Here is a 16334-nt window from a genome sequence, read left to right as displayed (position 1 = left end):
GGAAAACATAGGCAGAACACTCTATGACATAAATCACAGCAGGATCCTTTTTGACCCACCTCCTAGAGAAATGGAAATAAAAACAAAAATAAACAAATGGGACCTAATGAAACTTCAAAGCTTTTGCACAGCAAAGGAAACCATAAACAAGACCAAAAAGACAACCCTCAGAATGGGAGAAAATATTTGCAAATGAAGCAACTGACAAAGGATTAATCTCCAAAATTTATAAGCGGCTTATACAGCTCAATAACAAAAAAACAAACAACCCAATCCAAAAATGGGCAGAAGACCTAAATAGACATTTCTCCAAAGAAGATATACAGACTGCCAACAAACACATGAAAGAATGCTCAACATCATTAATCATTAGAGAAATGCAAATCAAAACTACAATGAGATATCATCTCACACCAGTGAGAACGGCCATCATCAAAAAAATCTAGAAAGAATAGATGCTGGAGAGGGTGTGGAGAAAAGGGAACACTCTTGCACTGCTGGTGGAAATGTGAATTGGTACAGCCACTATGGAGAATGGTATGGAGGTTCCTTAAAAAACTACAAATAGAACTACCATATGACCCAGCAATTCACTACTAGGCATATACCCTGAGAAAACCATAATTCAAAAAGAGTCATGTACCAAAATGTTCACTGCAGCTCTATTTACAATAGCTAGGAGATGGAAGCAACCTAAGTGTCTATCATTGGATGAATGGATAAAGATGATGTGGCACATATATACAATGGAATATTACTCAGCCATAAAAAGAAACGAAATTGAGCTATTTGTAATGAGGTGGATGGACCTAGAGTCTGTCATACAGAGTGAATTAAGTCAGAAAGAGAAAGACAAATACCGTATGCTAACACATATATATGGAATTTAAGAAAAAAAAATGTCATGAAGAACCTTCGGGTAAGACAGGAATAAAGACACAGACCTACTACAGAATGGACTTGAGGATATGGGGAGGGGGAAGGGTAAGCTGTGACAAAGCGAGAGAGAGGCATGGACATATATACACTACCAAATGTAAGGTAGATAGCTAGTGGGAAGCAGCCGCATAGCCCAGGGAGGTCAGCTCGGTGCTTTGTGACCGCCTGGAGGGGTGGGATAGGGAGGGTGGGAGGGAGGGAGACGGGAGAGGGAAGAGATATGGGAAGATATGTATATGTATAACTGGTTCACTTTGTTATAAAGCAGAAACCAACACACCATTGTAAAGCAATTATACTCCAATGAAGGTGTAAAAAAAAAAAAAGGATCAGGGCAGAAATAAATGAAATAGAAACGAAGAAAACAATAGCAAAGATCAATAAAACTAAAAGCTGGTTCTTTCAGAAGATAAACAAAATTGATAAACCTTTAGCCAGACTCACCAAGAAAAATTAGAAATGAAAAGGGAGACATCACAACTGACACCGCAGAAATACAAAGAATTACAAGAGACTACTACAAACAACTATATGCCAATAAAATGGACAACCATGAAGAAACGGACAAATTCTTGTAAAGGTTCAATATTCCAAGACTGAACCAGGAAGAGTTAGAAATATAAACACACTTATCACAAGTAATGAAATGGAAAACATAATTAAAAGTCTTCCAACAAACAAAAGTCCAAGACCAGATGGCTTCACAGGCGAATTCTATCAAACATTTAGAGAAGAGCTAACACCCATCCTTCTCAAACTCTTCCAAAAAATTGCAGAGGAAGGAACACTCCCAAACTCATTCTATGAGGCCACCATCACCCTGATACCAAAACCAGACAAAGATACTACAAAAAAAGAAAATTACAGACCAATATCACAGATGAATATAGATGCAAAAATCCTCAACAAAATACTAGCAAACAGAATCCAACAACACACTCAAAGGATCATATACCATGATCAAGTGGGATTTATCCCAGGGATGCAAGGATTCTTCAATATATGCAAATCAATCAATGTGATACACCATATTAACAAACTGAAGAATAAAAAGCATACGATCATCTCAATAGATGCAGAAAAAGCTTTTGACAAAATTCAACACCAGTTTATGATAAAAACTCTCCAGAAAGTGGGCACAGAGGGAACCTGCCTCAACATAATAAAGGCCATATACGACAAACCCACAGCAAACATCATTCTCAATGGTGAAAAACTGAAAGCATTTCCTCTAAGATCAGGAACAAGACAAAGATGTCCACTCTCACCACTATTATTCAACATAGTTTTGGAAGTCCTAGCCACGGCAATCAGAGAAGAAAAAGAAATAAAAGGAATACAAATTGGAAAAGAAGAAGTAAAACTGTCACTGATTGCAGGTGACATGATACTGTAGAGAGTCCTAAAGATGCCACCAGAAAACTACTAGAGCTAATCAATGAATTTGGTAAAGTTGCAGGATACAAAATTAATGCACAGAAATCTCTTGCATTCCTATACATTAACAACGAAAAATCAGAATGGGAAATAAAGGAAACAATCCCATTTACCATTGCAACAAAAAGAATAAAATACCTAGGAAGAGGACTTCCCTGGTGGCGCAGTGGTTAAGAATCTGCCTGCCAATGCAGGGGAAACAAACAGGTTCGAGTCCTGGTCCGGGAAGATCCTACGTGCCGCGGAGGAACTAAGCCCATGCGCCACAACTACTGAGCCTGCGCGCCTACAGCCTGTGCTCCGCAACGAGAGAAGCCACCACAATGAGAAGCCTGTCTAATTAAAACATGAGCGGAGGACCTAAACAGACATTTCACCAAGGAAGACATACAGATGGTCAAGAGGCACATGAAAAGAAGCTCAACATCACTAATTATTAGAGAAATGAAAATCAAAACTACAATGAGGAGTCACCTCCCGCCAGTCAGAATGGCCATTATCAAAAAATCTAGAAACAATAAATGCTGGAGAGGGTGTGGTGAAAAGGGAACCCTCTTGCACTGTTGGTGGGAATGTAAATTGATACAGCCACTATGGAGAACAGTATGGAGGTTCCTTAAAAAACTAAAAATAGAACTACCATATGACCCAGGAATCCCACTACTGGGCATATATCCTGAGAAAATCATATATTTCAAAAACATACATGTACCACAATGTTCATTGCAGCACTATTTACAATAGCCAGGACATGGAACCAACCCAAATGTCCATCAACAGATGAATGGATAAAGAAAATGCGCCACATATATACAATGGAATATTACTCAGCCATAAAAAGAAACGAATTTGAGTTATTTGTAGTGAGGTGGATGGACCTACAGTCTGTCATACAGAGTGAAGTAAGTCAGAAAGAGAAAAACAAATACCATGTGCTAGCGCATATATGGAATCTGAAAACAAATGGTACTGATGAACCTATTTGCAGGGCAGGAATAAAGATGTAGACATAGAGAATGGACTTGAGGACACAGGGTGGGAGGGGGAAGCTGGCAGAAAGTGAGAGTAGGATCGACATATATACACTACCGAATGTAAAATAGTTAGCTAGTGGGAAGCACAGGGAGATCACCTCCATGTTTTGCGATGACCTAGAGGGGTGGGATAGTGAGGGTGGGAGGGAGGCTCAAGAGGGAGGAGATATGGGGATATATGTATGCACACAGCTGATTCACTTTGGTGTACAACAGAAACTAACACAGTATTGGGAAACAATATACTCCAATAAAGATCTATTAAAATATATATATATAAAGAGAAATGACAACAAAAACACCACATCCAAAACCTATGGGATGCCACAAAAGCAGTTCTAAGAGGGAAGTTTACAGTGATACATTTGCTACCTCTGAAAACAAGAAAAATCTCAAATAAAGAAACAACCTACACCTAAAGCAACTAGACAAAAACGACAAACAAAACCCAAAATTAGTAGAAGGAAAGAAATCATAAAGATCAGAGCAGAAATAAATGAAATAGAGACAAAGAAAACAATAGGAAAGATCAAGGAAACCAAAAGCTGGCTCTTTGAGAAAATAAACAAAATTGATAAATCTTTAGCCAGACTCAACAAGAAAAAAAAAGGGAGTGGGCTCAAATCAATAAAATTAGAAATGAAAAATGATAAGTTACAATGGACACCACAGAAATAAAAGGGTCATAAGTGACTACTACAAACAACTATATGCCAATAAGATGGACAACCTAGAAGAAATGGACAAATTCTGGGGAATTCCCTGGCGGTCCAGTGGTTAGGATCCTGAACTTCTACTTCCAGGGGCCCAGGTTCATTCCCTGATGGGGGAACTAAAATTCCACAACATGTAGGGTGTGGTTATAAATAAACACTTTAAAAAAATTGTTTTAATTAAAATAAAAAAGAAATGGACAAATTCATAGAAAAACACAACCTTCCAAGACGGAACCAGGAAGAAACAGAAAATATGAACAGACCAATCACAAGTAATGAAATTGAAACTGTGATTAAAATACTTCCAACAAACAGGAATTTCCAGGTGGCATGGTGGTTAAGAATTTGCCTGCCAATGCAGGGGACACGGGTTCGAGCCCTAGTCCAGGAAGATCCCACATATCGTGGAGCAACTAAGCCCGTGCACCGAAAATACTAAGCCTGCACTCTAGAGCCTGTGAGCCACAACTACTGAAGCCCGTGCACCTAGAACCTGTGCTCCGCAACAAGATTAGCCACCGCAATGAGAAGCCTGTGCACCACAATGAAGAATAGCCCCTGCTCGCTGCAACTAGAAAAAAGCCTGTGCGCAGCAACAAAGACCCAATGCAGCCAAAACAAAACAATACAAAACAAAATGTGGTACATATATACAATGTTACTCAGCCGTAAAAAAGAATCAAATAGGAATCGGAACCAAGATGGTGGAGTAGAAGGACATGCTTTCACTCCCTCTTGTGAGAACATCAGAATCACAACTAGCTGCTGGACAATCATCAACAGGAAGACACTGGAACTCAACAAAAAAGACACCCCACATCCAAAGACAAAGGAGAAGCCACAGTGAGATGGTAGGAGGGGCACAACCACAGTAAAATCAAATCGCATAACTGCTGGGTGGGTGACTCACAGACTGGAGAACACTTATACCACAGAAATCCACCCATTGGAGTGAGGGTTCTGAGCCCCAGGTCAGGCTTCCCAACCTGGGGGTCTGGCAATGGGAGGAGGAATTCCTAGAGAATCAGACTTTGAAGGCTAGTGGGATTTGATTGCAGGACTGCGACAGGACTGGGGGAAACAGAGACTCCACTCTTTGAGGGCACACATAAAGTAGTGTGCACATCAGGACCCAGGGGAAGGAGCAGTGACCCCACAGGAGACTGAACCAGACCTACCTGCTAGTGTTGGAGGATCTCCTGCAGAGGCGGGGGTGGCTATGGCTCACTGTGGGGACAAGGACACTGGCAGCAGAAGTTCTGGGGAGTACTCCTTGGCGTGAGCCCTCCCAGAGTCTGCCATTAGTCCCACCAAAGAGCCCAGGTAGGATCCAGTGTTGGGTTGCCTCAGGCCAAACAACCAACAGGGAGGGTACCCAGCCCCACCCATCAGCGTCAAACGGATTAAAGTTTTACTGAGCTCTGCCCACCAGAGCAACAGTCAGCTCTACCCACCACCAGTCCCTCCCATCACGAAACTTGCACAAGCCCCTTAGATAGCCTCATCCACCAGAGGGCAGACAGCAGAAGCAAGAAGAACTACAATCCTGCAGCCTGTGGAAGGAAAACCACATTCACAGAAAGACAGGCAAGATGAAAAGGCAGAGGGCTATGTACCAGATGAAGGAACAAGATAAAACCCCAGAAAACAACAAAATGAAGTGGAGGTAAGCAACCTTCCAGAAAAAGAATTCAGAATAATGATAGTGAAGATGATACAGGACCTCGGAAAAAGAATGGAGGCAAAGGTCGAGAAGATACAAGAAATGTTTAACAAAGACTTAGAAGAATTAAAGAACAAATAAACAGAGATGAACAATACAATAACTGAAATGAAAACTACACTAGAAGGAATCAATAGCAGAATAACTGAGGCATAAGAACGGATAAGTGACCTGGAAGACAGAATGGTGGAATTCACTGCTGCGGAACAGAATAAAAAAAGAAGAATGAAAAGAAATGAAGACAGCCTAAGAGACCTCTGGGACAACATTAAACACAACAACGTTCGCATTATAGGAGTCTCAGAAGAAGAGAAAGAGAAAGGACCAGAGAAAATATTTGAAGAAATTATAATCGAAAACTTCCCTGACATGGGAAAGGAAACAGCCACCCAAGTCCAGGAAGCGCAGAGAGTCCCATACAGGATAAACCCAAGGAGAAACATGCCGAGACACATAGTAATCCAACTGGCAAAAATTAAAGACAAAGAAAAATTATTGAAAGCAGCAAGGGAAAAACGACAAACAACATACAAGGGAACTCCCATAAGGTTAACAGCTGATTTCTCAGCAGAAACTCTACAAGCCAGAAGGGAGTGGTATGATATACTTCAAGTGATGAAAGGGAAGAACCTACAAACAAGATTACTCTACCCTGCAAGGATCTCATTCAGATTCGATGGAAAAATCAAAAGCTTTACAGACAAGCAAAAGCTTAGAGAATTCAGCACCACCAAACCAGCTCTACAACAAATGCTGAAGGAACTTCTCTAAGTGGGAAACACAAGAGAAGAAAAGGACCTACAAAAACAAACCCAGGCCCACGCACCGCGATGAAGAGTGGCCCCCGCTTGCCACAACTAGAGAAAGCCCTCGCACAGACAAGAAGACCCAACACAGCCATAAATAAATAAATAAATTTAAATCATATGGGCTTCTAAAAAGACCTCTGCTTAAAAAAAAAAAAAACCAAAAGAATTAAGAAAATGGTCATAGGAACATACATATCGATAATTAAATCTTAAACGTGAATGGATTAAATGCTCCAACCAAAAGACACAGGCTTGCTGAATGGATACAAAAACAAGACCCATCTATATACTGTCTACAAGAGACCCACTTCAGACATAGGGACACATACAGACTGAAAGTGAGGGGATGGAAAAAGATATTCCACGCAAATGAAAATCAAAAGAAAGCTAGAGGACTTCCCTGGTGGCGCAGTGGTTGAGAGTCTGCCTGCCAATGCAGGGAACACAGGTTCGTGCCCCGGTCCGGGAAGATCCCACATGCCGCGGAGTGGCTGGGCCCATGAGCCATGGTCGCTGAGCCTGCGCGTCCGGAGCCTGTGCTCCGCAACAGAAGAGGTCACAACAGTGAGAGGCCCGCGTACCGCAAAAAAAAAAAAAAAAAAAAAAAAAGAAAGAAAGCTAGAGTAGCAATACTCATATCAGATCAAATAGACTTTAAAATAAAGAATGTTACAAGAGACAAGGAAGGACACTACATAATGATCAAGGGATCAATCTAAGAAGAAGGTATAAAAATTATAAATATATATGCACCCAACATAGGAGCACCTCAACACATAAGGCAACTGCTAACAGCTATAAAAGAGGAAATGGACAGTAACACAGTAATACTGGGGGACTTTTAACACCTCACTTACACCAATGGACAGATCATCCAAAATGAAAATAAATAAGGAAACAGAAGCTTTAAATGACACAACAGACCAGATAGAATTGATATTTATAGGACATTCCATCCAAAAACAGCAGATTACACTTTCTTCTCAAGTGTGCATGGAACATTCTCCAGGATATATCATATCTTGGGTCACAAATCAAGCCTCAGTAAATTTAAGAAAATTGAAATCATATCAAGCATCTTTTCTGACCACAAAGCTATGAGATTAGAAATGAATTACAGGGAGAAAAACGTAAAAAACACAAACATGTGGAGGCTAAACAATACATTACTACATAACCAAGAGATCACTGAAGAAATCAAAGAGGAAATCAAAAAATACCTAGAGACAAACGACAATGAATACACGACGATCCAAAACCTATGGGATGCAGCAAAAGCAGTTCTAAGAGGTAAGTTTATAACTATACAAGCCTACCTCAAGAAACAAGAAAAATCTCAAATAAACAATCTAACCTTGCACCTAAAGGAACTAGAGAAAGAAGAACAAACAAAACCCAAAGTTAGCAGAAGGAAAAAAATCATAAAGCTCAGAGCAGAAGTACATGAAACTGAAACAAAGAAAACAATAGCAAAGATCAATAAAACTAAAAGCTGGTTCTTTGAAAAGATAAACAAAATTGATAAACCATTAGCCAGACTCATCAAGAATAAGAGGGAGAAAACTCAAATCAATAAAATTAGAAATGAAAAAGGAGAAGTTACAACAGACACCACAGAAACACAAAGCATCCTAAGAGACTACTACAAGCAACTCTATGCCAATAAAATGGACAACCTGGAAGAAATGGACAAATTCTTAGAAAGGTATAACCTTCCAAGACTGAACCAGGAAGAAATAGAAAATATGAACAGACCAATCACAAGTAATGAAATTGAAACTGTGATTAAAAATCTTACAACAGAAAAAAAAAAATCTTCCAACAGGGGCTTCCCTGGTGGCCCAGTGGTTGAGAGTCTGCCTGCCAATGCAGGGGACACGGGTTCAAGCCCTGGTCTGGGAAGATCCCACATGCCGCGGAGCGGCTGGGCCCGTGAGCCACAACTACTGAGCCTGCGCGTCTGCAGCCTGTGCTCCGCCACGAGAGGCCACGACAGTGAGAAGCCCCCGCACTGCGATGAAGAGTGGCCCCCACTCACCACAACTGGAGAAAGCCCTCGCACAGAAACTAAGACCCAACACAGCCAAAAATAATAAATTAATTAATTTTAAAAAGCTGATGCAGCCACAGATAAAATAAAAATAAATTAAAGAAAAAAAATCTTCCAACAAACAAAAGTCCAGGACCAGATGGCTTCACAGGTGAATTCTATCAAGCATTTAGAGAAGAGCTAACACCCATCCTTCTCAAACTCTTCCAAAAAATTGCGGAGGAACACTCCCAAACTCATTCTATAAGGCCACTGTCACCCTGATACCAAAACCAGACAAAGATACTACAAAAAAAGAAAATTACAGACCAATATCATTGATGAATACAGATGCAAAAATCCTTAACAAAATAGTAGCAAACAGAATCCAACAACACATTAAAGGGATCATACACCACGATCAAGTGGGATTTATCCCAGGGATACAAGGATTCTTCAATATACGCAAATCAATCAATGTGATACACCACATTAACAAAATGAAGAATAAAAACCATATGATCATCTCAATAGATGCAGAAAAAGCTTTTGACAAAATTCAACACTGGTTTATGACAAAAACTCTCCAGAAAGTGGGCATACAGGGAACCTACTGTATAATACAGAGAACTCTACTCAATATTCTGTGATAACCTATCTGAGAAAAGAATCTGAAAAAGAATGAATATATGTATATGTATAACTAAATCACTTTGCTGTACATCTGAAACACATCATAAATCAACTATACTCCAGTATAAAATTTTGTAACGTAAAACAAACTCCCAAAAAACTCTCACTTTTCAAATAGCTCTTTGTTGCTATGTTATATTATTGTAAAGGTTAATTAAGTTATTAAAAAGATATTCTAAGCTTGTTTCTAAAGCTGATCACTGTAATCTATCCTTGGATGAAAATTAGATGCCCATTATGTATAACCAGGGGATTATACATACAAGGAAAAAAAAATCATTTAGAGCTTCCCTGGTGGCGCAGTGGTTAAGAATCCGCCTGCCAATGCAGGGGACACGGGTTCAAGCCCTGGTCTGGGAAGATCCCACATGCCGCAGAGCAACTAAGCCCGTATGCCACAACTACTGAGCCTGCGCTCTACAGCCTGCGAACCACAACTACTGAAGCCCGTGCGCCTAGAGCCTGTGCTCCGCAACAAGAGAAGCCACCGCAATGGAAGTCTGCACACCAAAGTGAAGAGTAGCCCCCGCTTTCTGCAACCAGAGAAAAGCCTGCGCGCAACAACGAAGACCCAACGCTGGCAAAAATAAAATAAATAAATTTGTTAAAAAAAATCATTTAAAAGAATGTGTCCAACCCAGATAAAAGGCCTCTTATCAGGTATTCTTAAGTACATCAGGCACAAAGAAACTGAAGAGAATCAACTTCCAAGAATTAAGGTACTTTTACCCTAATTACTAGAAGTGCCCAACGGAGGACTTCCTGAGCATTGATGTCAGTCTTCCCCTCCTCCGATCCTTACAAGTGCTGACCCTTTATTTCCAGTTTGCAGCAAGACGGTTCACCACTGGGGACCCCTTCTGTACTACTCCTTTGTGGCAATTTCTCTGGCATTAACACCTCGTTGGGAGACTAGTTTAGAAGAGATAACATCTAGGGACTTCCCTGGTGGTCCAGTGGTTGGGACTCCGTGCTCCCAATGCAGGGCACCCAGGTTCGATCCTTGGTCAGGAAACTAGATCCCACATGCCACAACTAAAGATTCCGAATGCAGCAATGAAGATCCCACGTGCAGCAACAAAGACCCGATGCAGCCAAATAAGTAAATAAATATTAAAAAAAAAAAGAAGAGGTAACATCTAAAGTTGTAAATCTTGATTAAATTGCACGGTGGATTTTGACAGGGAAACGAAACTTTTAGATAGCTAACCATTGCTCCAGTGGAAGCTGCTGTATCCTTGGAAATGGCTGCTCCAACAAGGGCTATCTTACAGGCGGGAGCCATTCCGCCAGCGGAGACTATTATCCCAGGGAAAATGCACCCAAGGGTAAGGAGAGACCTCCGATATATTCAGGAGCTCCTCGGTACTCCGAGTTACCCAGGGGGCCCATTTTCAGTCCAGCTAGCACCCGCAGAGGCATAAGTTACTAACCAACTGCCTCTAGGGTTCTGCCTCTAAGAGAAATTTATAATAAAAATCAAGAAACAGGGCTTCCCTGGTGGCGCGGTGGTTGAGAGTCCGCCTGCCAATGCAGGGGACACGGGTTCGTGCCCCGGTCTGGGAGGATCCCACATGCCGCGGAGCGGCTGGGCTCGTGAGCCATGGCTGCTGAGCCTGTGCGTCCGGAGCCTGTGCTCCGCGACGGGAGAGGCCACAGCGGTGAGAGGCCCGTGTACCACAAAAAAAAAAAAAAAACTATTAAAAAAAAAAAACTATTAAAAAAAAAAATCAAGAAACAATAAGAGGGCTTCCTTGGTGGCGCAGTGGTTGAGAATCCGCCTGCCAATGCAGGGGACACGTGTTCGAGCCCTGGTCCGGCAAGATCCCACATGCCACAGAGTGACTAAGCCTGTGCGCCACAGCTACTGAGCCTGCGCTCTAGAGCCCGCGAGTCACAACTACTGAGACTGCGTGCCACAACTACTGAAGCCTGTGAGCCTAGAGCCCGTACTCTGCAACAAGAGAAGCCACCTCAATGAGAAGCCCGCACACTGCAAAGAAAGGGTAGCCCCCGCTCGCTTCAACTAGAGAAAGCCCACATGCAGCAACGAAAATCCAATTCAGCCAAAAATAAATAAATTAAAATAAATAAATTTTTTTAAAAAAGAAACAATAAGAGTTCACGTGCTTTTTTTCAATGTCCGATTTAAGTCTGGCAGAAGTTGGAAAGTTTTGCTGAGGATTCTAAGCTTTCCACAAAGAAGTTTATTTGGTTAATGATCTCACCAGGGGGGATTTACAAATCTTATCCAACTGCTGCACCCCAGAGAAAGAACAGCATATAATACTGGCAGCCTGAGACCAACAGGGCCACACAGTGTACCGCCTGCGGAACAAAGCTGTCCCCGAGGCAGACCCACAGTGGAATTACTAAATAAATTCTATTCATAGGGATAGATGGGACCATATGATTAATTATTTAATAAAGGCTATAAAATTTTTTTCAGTAAAACCTGTCAATTACAAAGAAGTAAAAAAAAGTCCAACAGGAATTAAACGAAAATCTGACAGTATTTCAAGAAAGGTTAATAGAAACTTTTGAAAAGTATATGAATGTGGATCCCTCCTCTCTGGAGGGACAGGCCCTTTTGGCTATGCATTTCATAGCCCAGTCTGCCCCAGACATCAGGCACAAAATTCAAAAAGTAATGGCCGGACTTCCCTGGTGGCACAGTGGTTAAGAATCCATCTGCCAATGCAGGGGACATGGGTTTGATCTCTGGTCCGGGAAGATCCCACATGCCGCGGAGCAACTAAAGCTCCTGCGCCACGACTACTGAGCCTGCACTCTAGAGCACACGAGCTACAACTACTGAAGCCCACACACCACAACTACTGAAGCCCGTGCACCTAAAGCCCGTGCTCTGCAACAAGAGAAGCCACTGAAATGAGAAGCGTGTACACCACAATGAAGAGTAGCCCCCGCTCTCTACAACTCGCGAAAGCCCGCGTGCATCAACGAAGACCCAATGCAGCCAAATAAACATACATTTTTAAAATAAATAAATAAATAAATATGTGGTAAAAAGCAATGGCCGGTCCTCAGACACCTATAAGCAACTTGCTCCAATTGGCTTATTCAGTTTTCAATAATAGGAATATAACCTAAAAGATTAAATGCACCCAAAGAAATATACAAAAGGCCCAAATGATGGCAGTAACTTGGTCCTCTGAAAAACCACTAAAGGGGAGGCTGGGCTTTCTGGGCCAATCTGGCCATGGTAAACCACAGGGCCCGTGGGTACCGAGACAGTGTACCCTACATGGACGAGGGGGCACTGAAGGAAAGACTGTCATCAATGTACCCTTTGCAAATAGCCAGGGCACTGGCAGAGGGAATGCCCCAGATGCCAGAAAGCGACAGGGATCCCTCGGCCTTTGATGGTTTTACAATCGAAAGACTGAGGGGGGGGCCCAAGGCCAAAAGGGGATCCACCTAGAGATACCATCTACATAACTACTGTGGAGCCTCAAACTTCAGGTGGTAATTGACGTGGTGAGCCACTTGATAAAATTTCTCATAAACACCAGTGCAACCCTTTCAGTCTTAACCCAAGACTGAAAGCCTTAACAACCATAGGAAATATGTAATGGGAGTGTCAAGAAAGAGACAGGGGCACACTTCCCTGGAACCCCTTTTGCGCAACATCCATGGCTGGTCGTTTTTACATTCCTTTTTGTTTGTGCCTGATTGTCCTCTCTCTTTAATGGAAGGAACTTATAACTAGATTAGGCGACACTTTGTTTCTCAAGGGACAAGGAAGCCACCCTTATCACTAAATGATATTAACCAAAAAAAAGAAAAACAGAGTAAATCTATAACTAAAATAAAAGTCTCGGGCTTCCCTGGTGGCACAGTGGTTGAGAGTCCGCCTGCCGATGCAAGGAACACGGGTTCGTGCCCCGGTCCAGGAAGATCCCACATGCCGCGAAGCGGCTGGGCCCGTGAGCCATGGCCACTGAGCCTGCGCGTCCGGAGCCTGTGCTCTGCAATGGGAGAGGCCACAACAGTGAGAGGCCTGCGTACCGGAAAAAAAAAAAAAAAAAAAAAAAGTCTCAATAAACCCCTAAGTATAAAACATTAAGGTTCCGGGCCTAGCCAAAAGCAAACAGATTGAGGCCTCAAGTAACTGCCTTCCAGATTTGTAAAATGTTTTGAAAAATGGTTTGGGTCTCCAAGACGGTGGCTACAATCTCTTTTAATAACTCTTCTAATGCTTATTGCTGTATTTCTTTCTTTTTTTCTTAAATAAACTTATTTATTTTATTTATGTATTTAGTTTTTTGGCTGCGTTGGATCTTCGTTGCTGCACGCGGGCTTTCTCTAGTTGCAGAGAGTGGGGGCTACTCTTCATTGTGGTGCACAGGCTTCTCACTGTGGTGGCTTCTCTTGTTGCGGAGCATGGGCTCTAGGCGTGTGGGCTTCAGTAGTTGTGGCTCATGGTCTCTAGAGCGCAGGCTCAGTAGTTGTGGTGCACGGGCTTAGTTGCTCCTTGGCATGTGGGATCTTCCCAGACCAGGGATTGAACCTGTGATCCCTGCCTTGGCAGGCGGATTCTTAACCACTGCACCACCAAGGAAGTCCCTGCTGTATTTCTTTCAATTTGTATCTTTTATAAACTCATCCACTGATGCTTAACGTCCACAAGGGCTAAAAGAATAATGTTAATGGGCTTCCCTGGTGGTGCAGTGGTTGGGAGTCCGCCTGCCGATGCAGGGGACATGGGTTCGTGCCCTGGTCCAGGAGGATCCCACATGTCGCGGAGCGGCTGGGCCCGTGAGCCATGGCCACTGAGCCTGCGCCTCTGGAGCCTGTGCTCCACAATGGGAGAGGCCACAGCAGTGAGAGGCCCGAGTACCGCACAAAAAAAAAAAAAAAAAGAATAATGCTAACAGGAGGGGCATTGGCTTCTGGTTCTTCTAACAGAGAAGGGACAGTCAGCCAGGTGTTTTACTTCTTCCCCAGGCAGGCCTACATTCCATCTCAGCAGAAAGTAGTTAATGATAGGTTGTCACCCATTACCCCCTTTAAGCATAAAGGGTAAACACCTGGAGGGGGGAATGATACGGACAGAGTAAAAGGACAAAGTAGGTGATTAAATAGTTAATCCCAGTAAGTGGTTATAAGTAAAGAAAAAAGTATGGGAGACCCCTGTAAGTTAATGATCACTCAAGAAAGCAGCAGGTTTGCTTAACCACAAAACCATGCAACAGAAGCATGAGACATGCCACAAAACAACAAAACAATGGTGGAATGAGACCCACATCCTGCCCAGTGAGCTCAGGTTAATGATCCCTAGGACACACGTGCACTAAAAACAAACATATAAGGAAAGGGTGACATTATACTAAAACTTGAAATGATTTATCATATGTTAGTGTATGTTACCGCCTTTTTGCTCATTTCCATTGCGCCATGACAGTCCTGGTTTGACCATGTAGGAACAAGAAAACTCCCCACCCGACTTGGAAAAGGAATTGAGGATGGAAGCTTGATGTCTCCTCAATAATGAGGAAGAAGGTGGTCTTCTCACCCTCCCCATTCTTCCTTTGATTATAAAACTATAGCTCACCATGTTCTCCAGATGGCACCCTCTCACCCACCCCCTTGTAACCCTCTCAAGTGTCCTACTCTAATAAGTCACTTCTTATCTATCACTTTGCCTCTCCCTGAATTCTTTCTGCTCTAACGAACGGGAGCTACTCGGACCACGCACACCCCACCCCCAATGCATTTCTGCGGTTTCATCAGTAGATTGGCTTTACTGCTCCGGGTCAAGCAGACCCACGTTTGGTTCAGTAACACCCTCACCCAAGCCCCACTGAAGTGGCGGCCAGGTCTGAGCTGTGCCTAAGAGGCATCCCTTCCCTACAGAGTAAACACATGTGTTTACTGCACCAGGACATGCTCCTCTGGTAGACCTGATAAGCGACTCTCTGGACTGCCTCCGGCTCCAGGGCTCTCATCAACCTTCTAGGTCTAGGCAGTCAAGGCCCAAATTTTGCAGCTTCCCAATCATCCCCTCTCTCAGTTCTCCGGGATAGCCCAGGCCTCCGGCCAACTTCCTAGTTCAGTCCAGGCAAGGATCAGGGCTTGGGGAGGGGGCTGGCTTCCTGCTCCGTCTGGCCTGTTTGTCCATCACAACAGACAACTTGGGTAGAGAGGCAATGTGGAAACCAACCAAGGCCGGGATGTGCGGACCAGGTGCGGGCGGGGAGCGAGGGCTCCGGGCAAGCGGTCGGCGCACTCAAGTTAGGCGCACACGTGGCCGCAGACTCCTTGGGCATGTGCAGGTCACGGGGAGAGTTGCGGGTGACACCAGACCGGCCGAGGCTGGAGTCTCTACCCCAGGACTCTTAAGGACACCGACGGGAACCCACACAGGGCCCCAGCTCAACGTTCCTCAGTTGCCCAGAGCCCCCCACTTACCTCCTCCGCTGCGCTTGCCGCCTCTGCGGGGCGCGCTGCCTTTTCGGGCGCGGGGCATGCCGGGAATTGGGCGCGGCGGGGCGCGGGGTCAGGGACCCGGCGGGCAGGGGCTCCAGACCAGCGAGTCGCCGGCCAATGCGCTGAGTTGAGACTTGGGCAGACGACGGGAGCCACACGCCGCGCGCGCCACCATCTTCGCGAGGCGCCCCGCCCTGCCGAACGTGTCGAAGCGCCCCACCCTGCTAAATGGGTGGCTGGGAAGGCGAGTTCCTGGTCTCCCGGTTCATGGAACCTCTCCATGTGGCCGAAACTACTATTCCCAAGGTGCTGAGCGCGGATTACCGCCCCCCCCCTCGCTGGGCGCAGAGCACCTTGGGAATTGTAGTCAGCTCCCGGGACCCACAAGCCCACGACGCTCTAGCTGAACTATGCACCCACAATGCCTTGCGGCGTTCCCACCCCCTCGCCCAACACGTTTAGTCGTTAACCCTGTAGCTGCCCACGACGCAGGACCGGCATCTC

General features: G+C 44.0%; 1 protein-coding gene across 2 annotated transcripts in view; it reads right to left on the bottom strand.

The window, feature by feature from the left end:
- Positions 1-15976, bottom strand: part of IFRD2 (interferon related developmental regulator 2) — a 32772-nt gene extending 16796 nt beyond the window's left edge. For both annotated transcript variants that reach the window (XM_082847678.1, XM_082847679.1), the window contains exon 1: positions 15813-15976. In XM_082847678.1, the coding sequence (XP_082703804.1) occupies positions 15813-15870 (58 nt within the window). In that variant the 5' untranslated portion in view covers positions 15871-15976. The remainder of the gene's footprint in view (positions 1-15812) is intronic.
- Between the last annotated feature and the right edge of the window lie 358 nt (positions 15977-16334).

The sequence above is a fragment of the Leucopleurus acutus genome, assembly GCF_964270905.1.
Source record: "Leucopleurus acutus genome assembly, chromosome: 10".
NCBI classification, from domain to species: Eukaryota; Metazoa; Chordata; class Mammalia; order Artiodactyla; family Delphinidae; genus Leucopleurus; species Leucopleurus acutus.
Note: the sequence above shows the minus strand (reverse complement) of the source record. Positions and strands in the feature narration are given on the sequence as shown.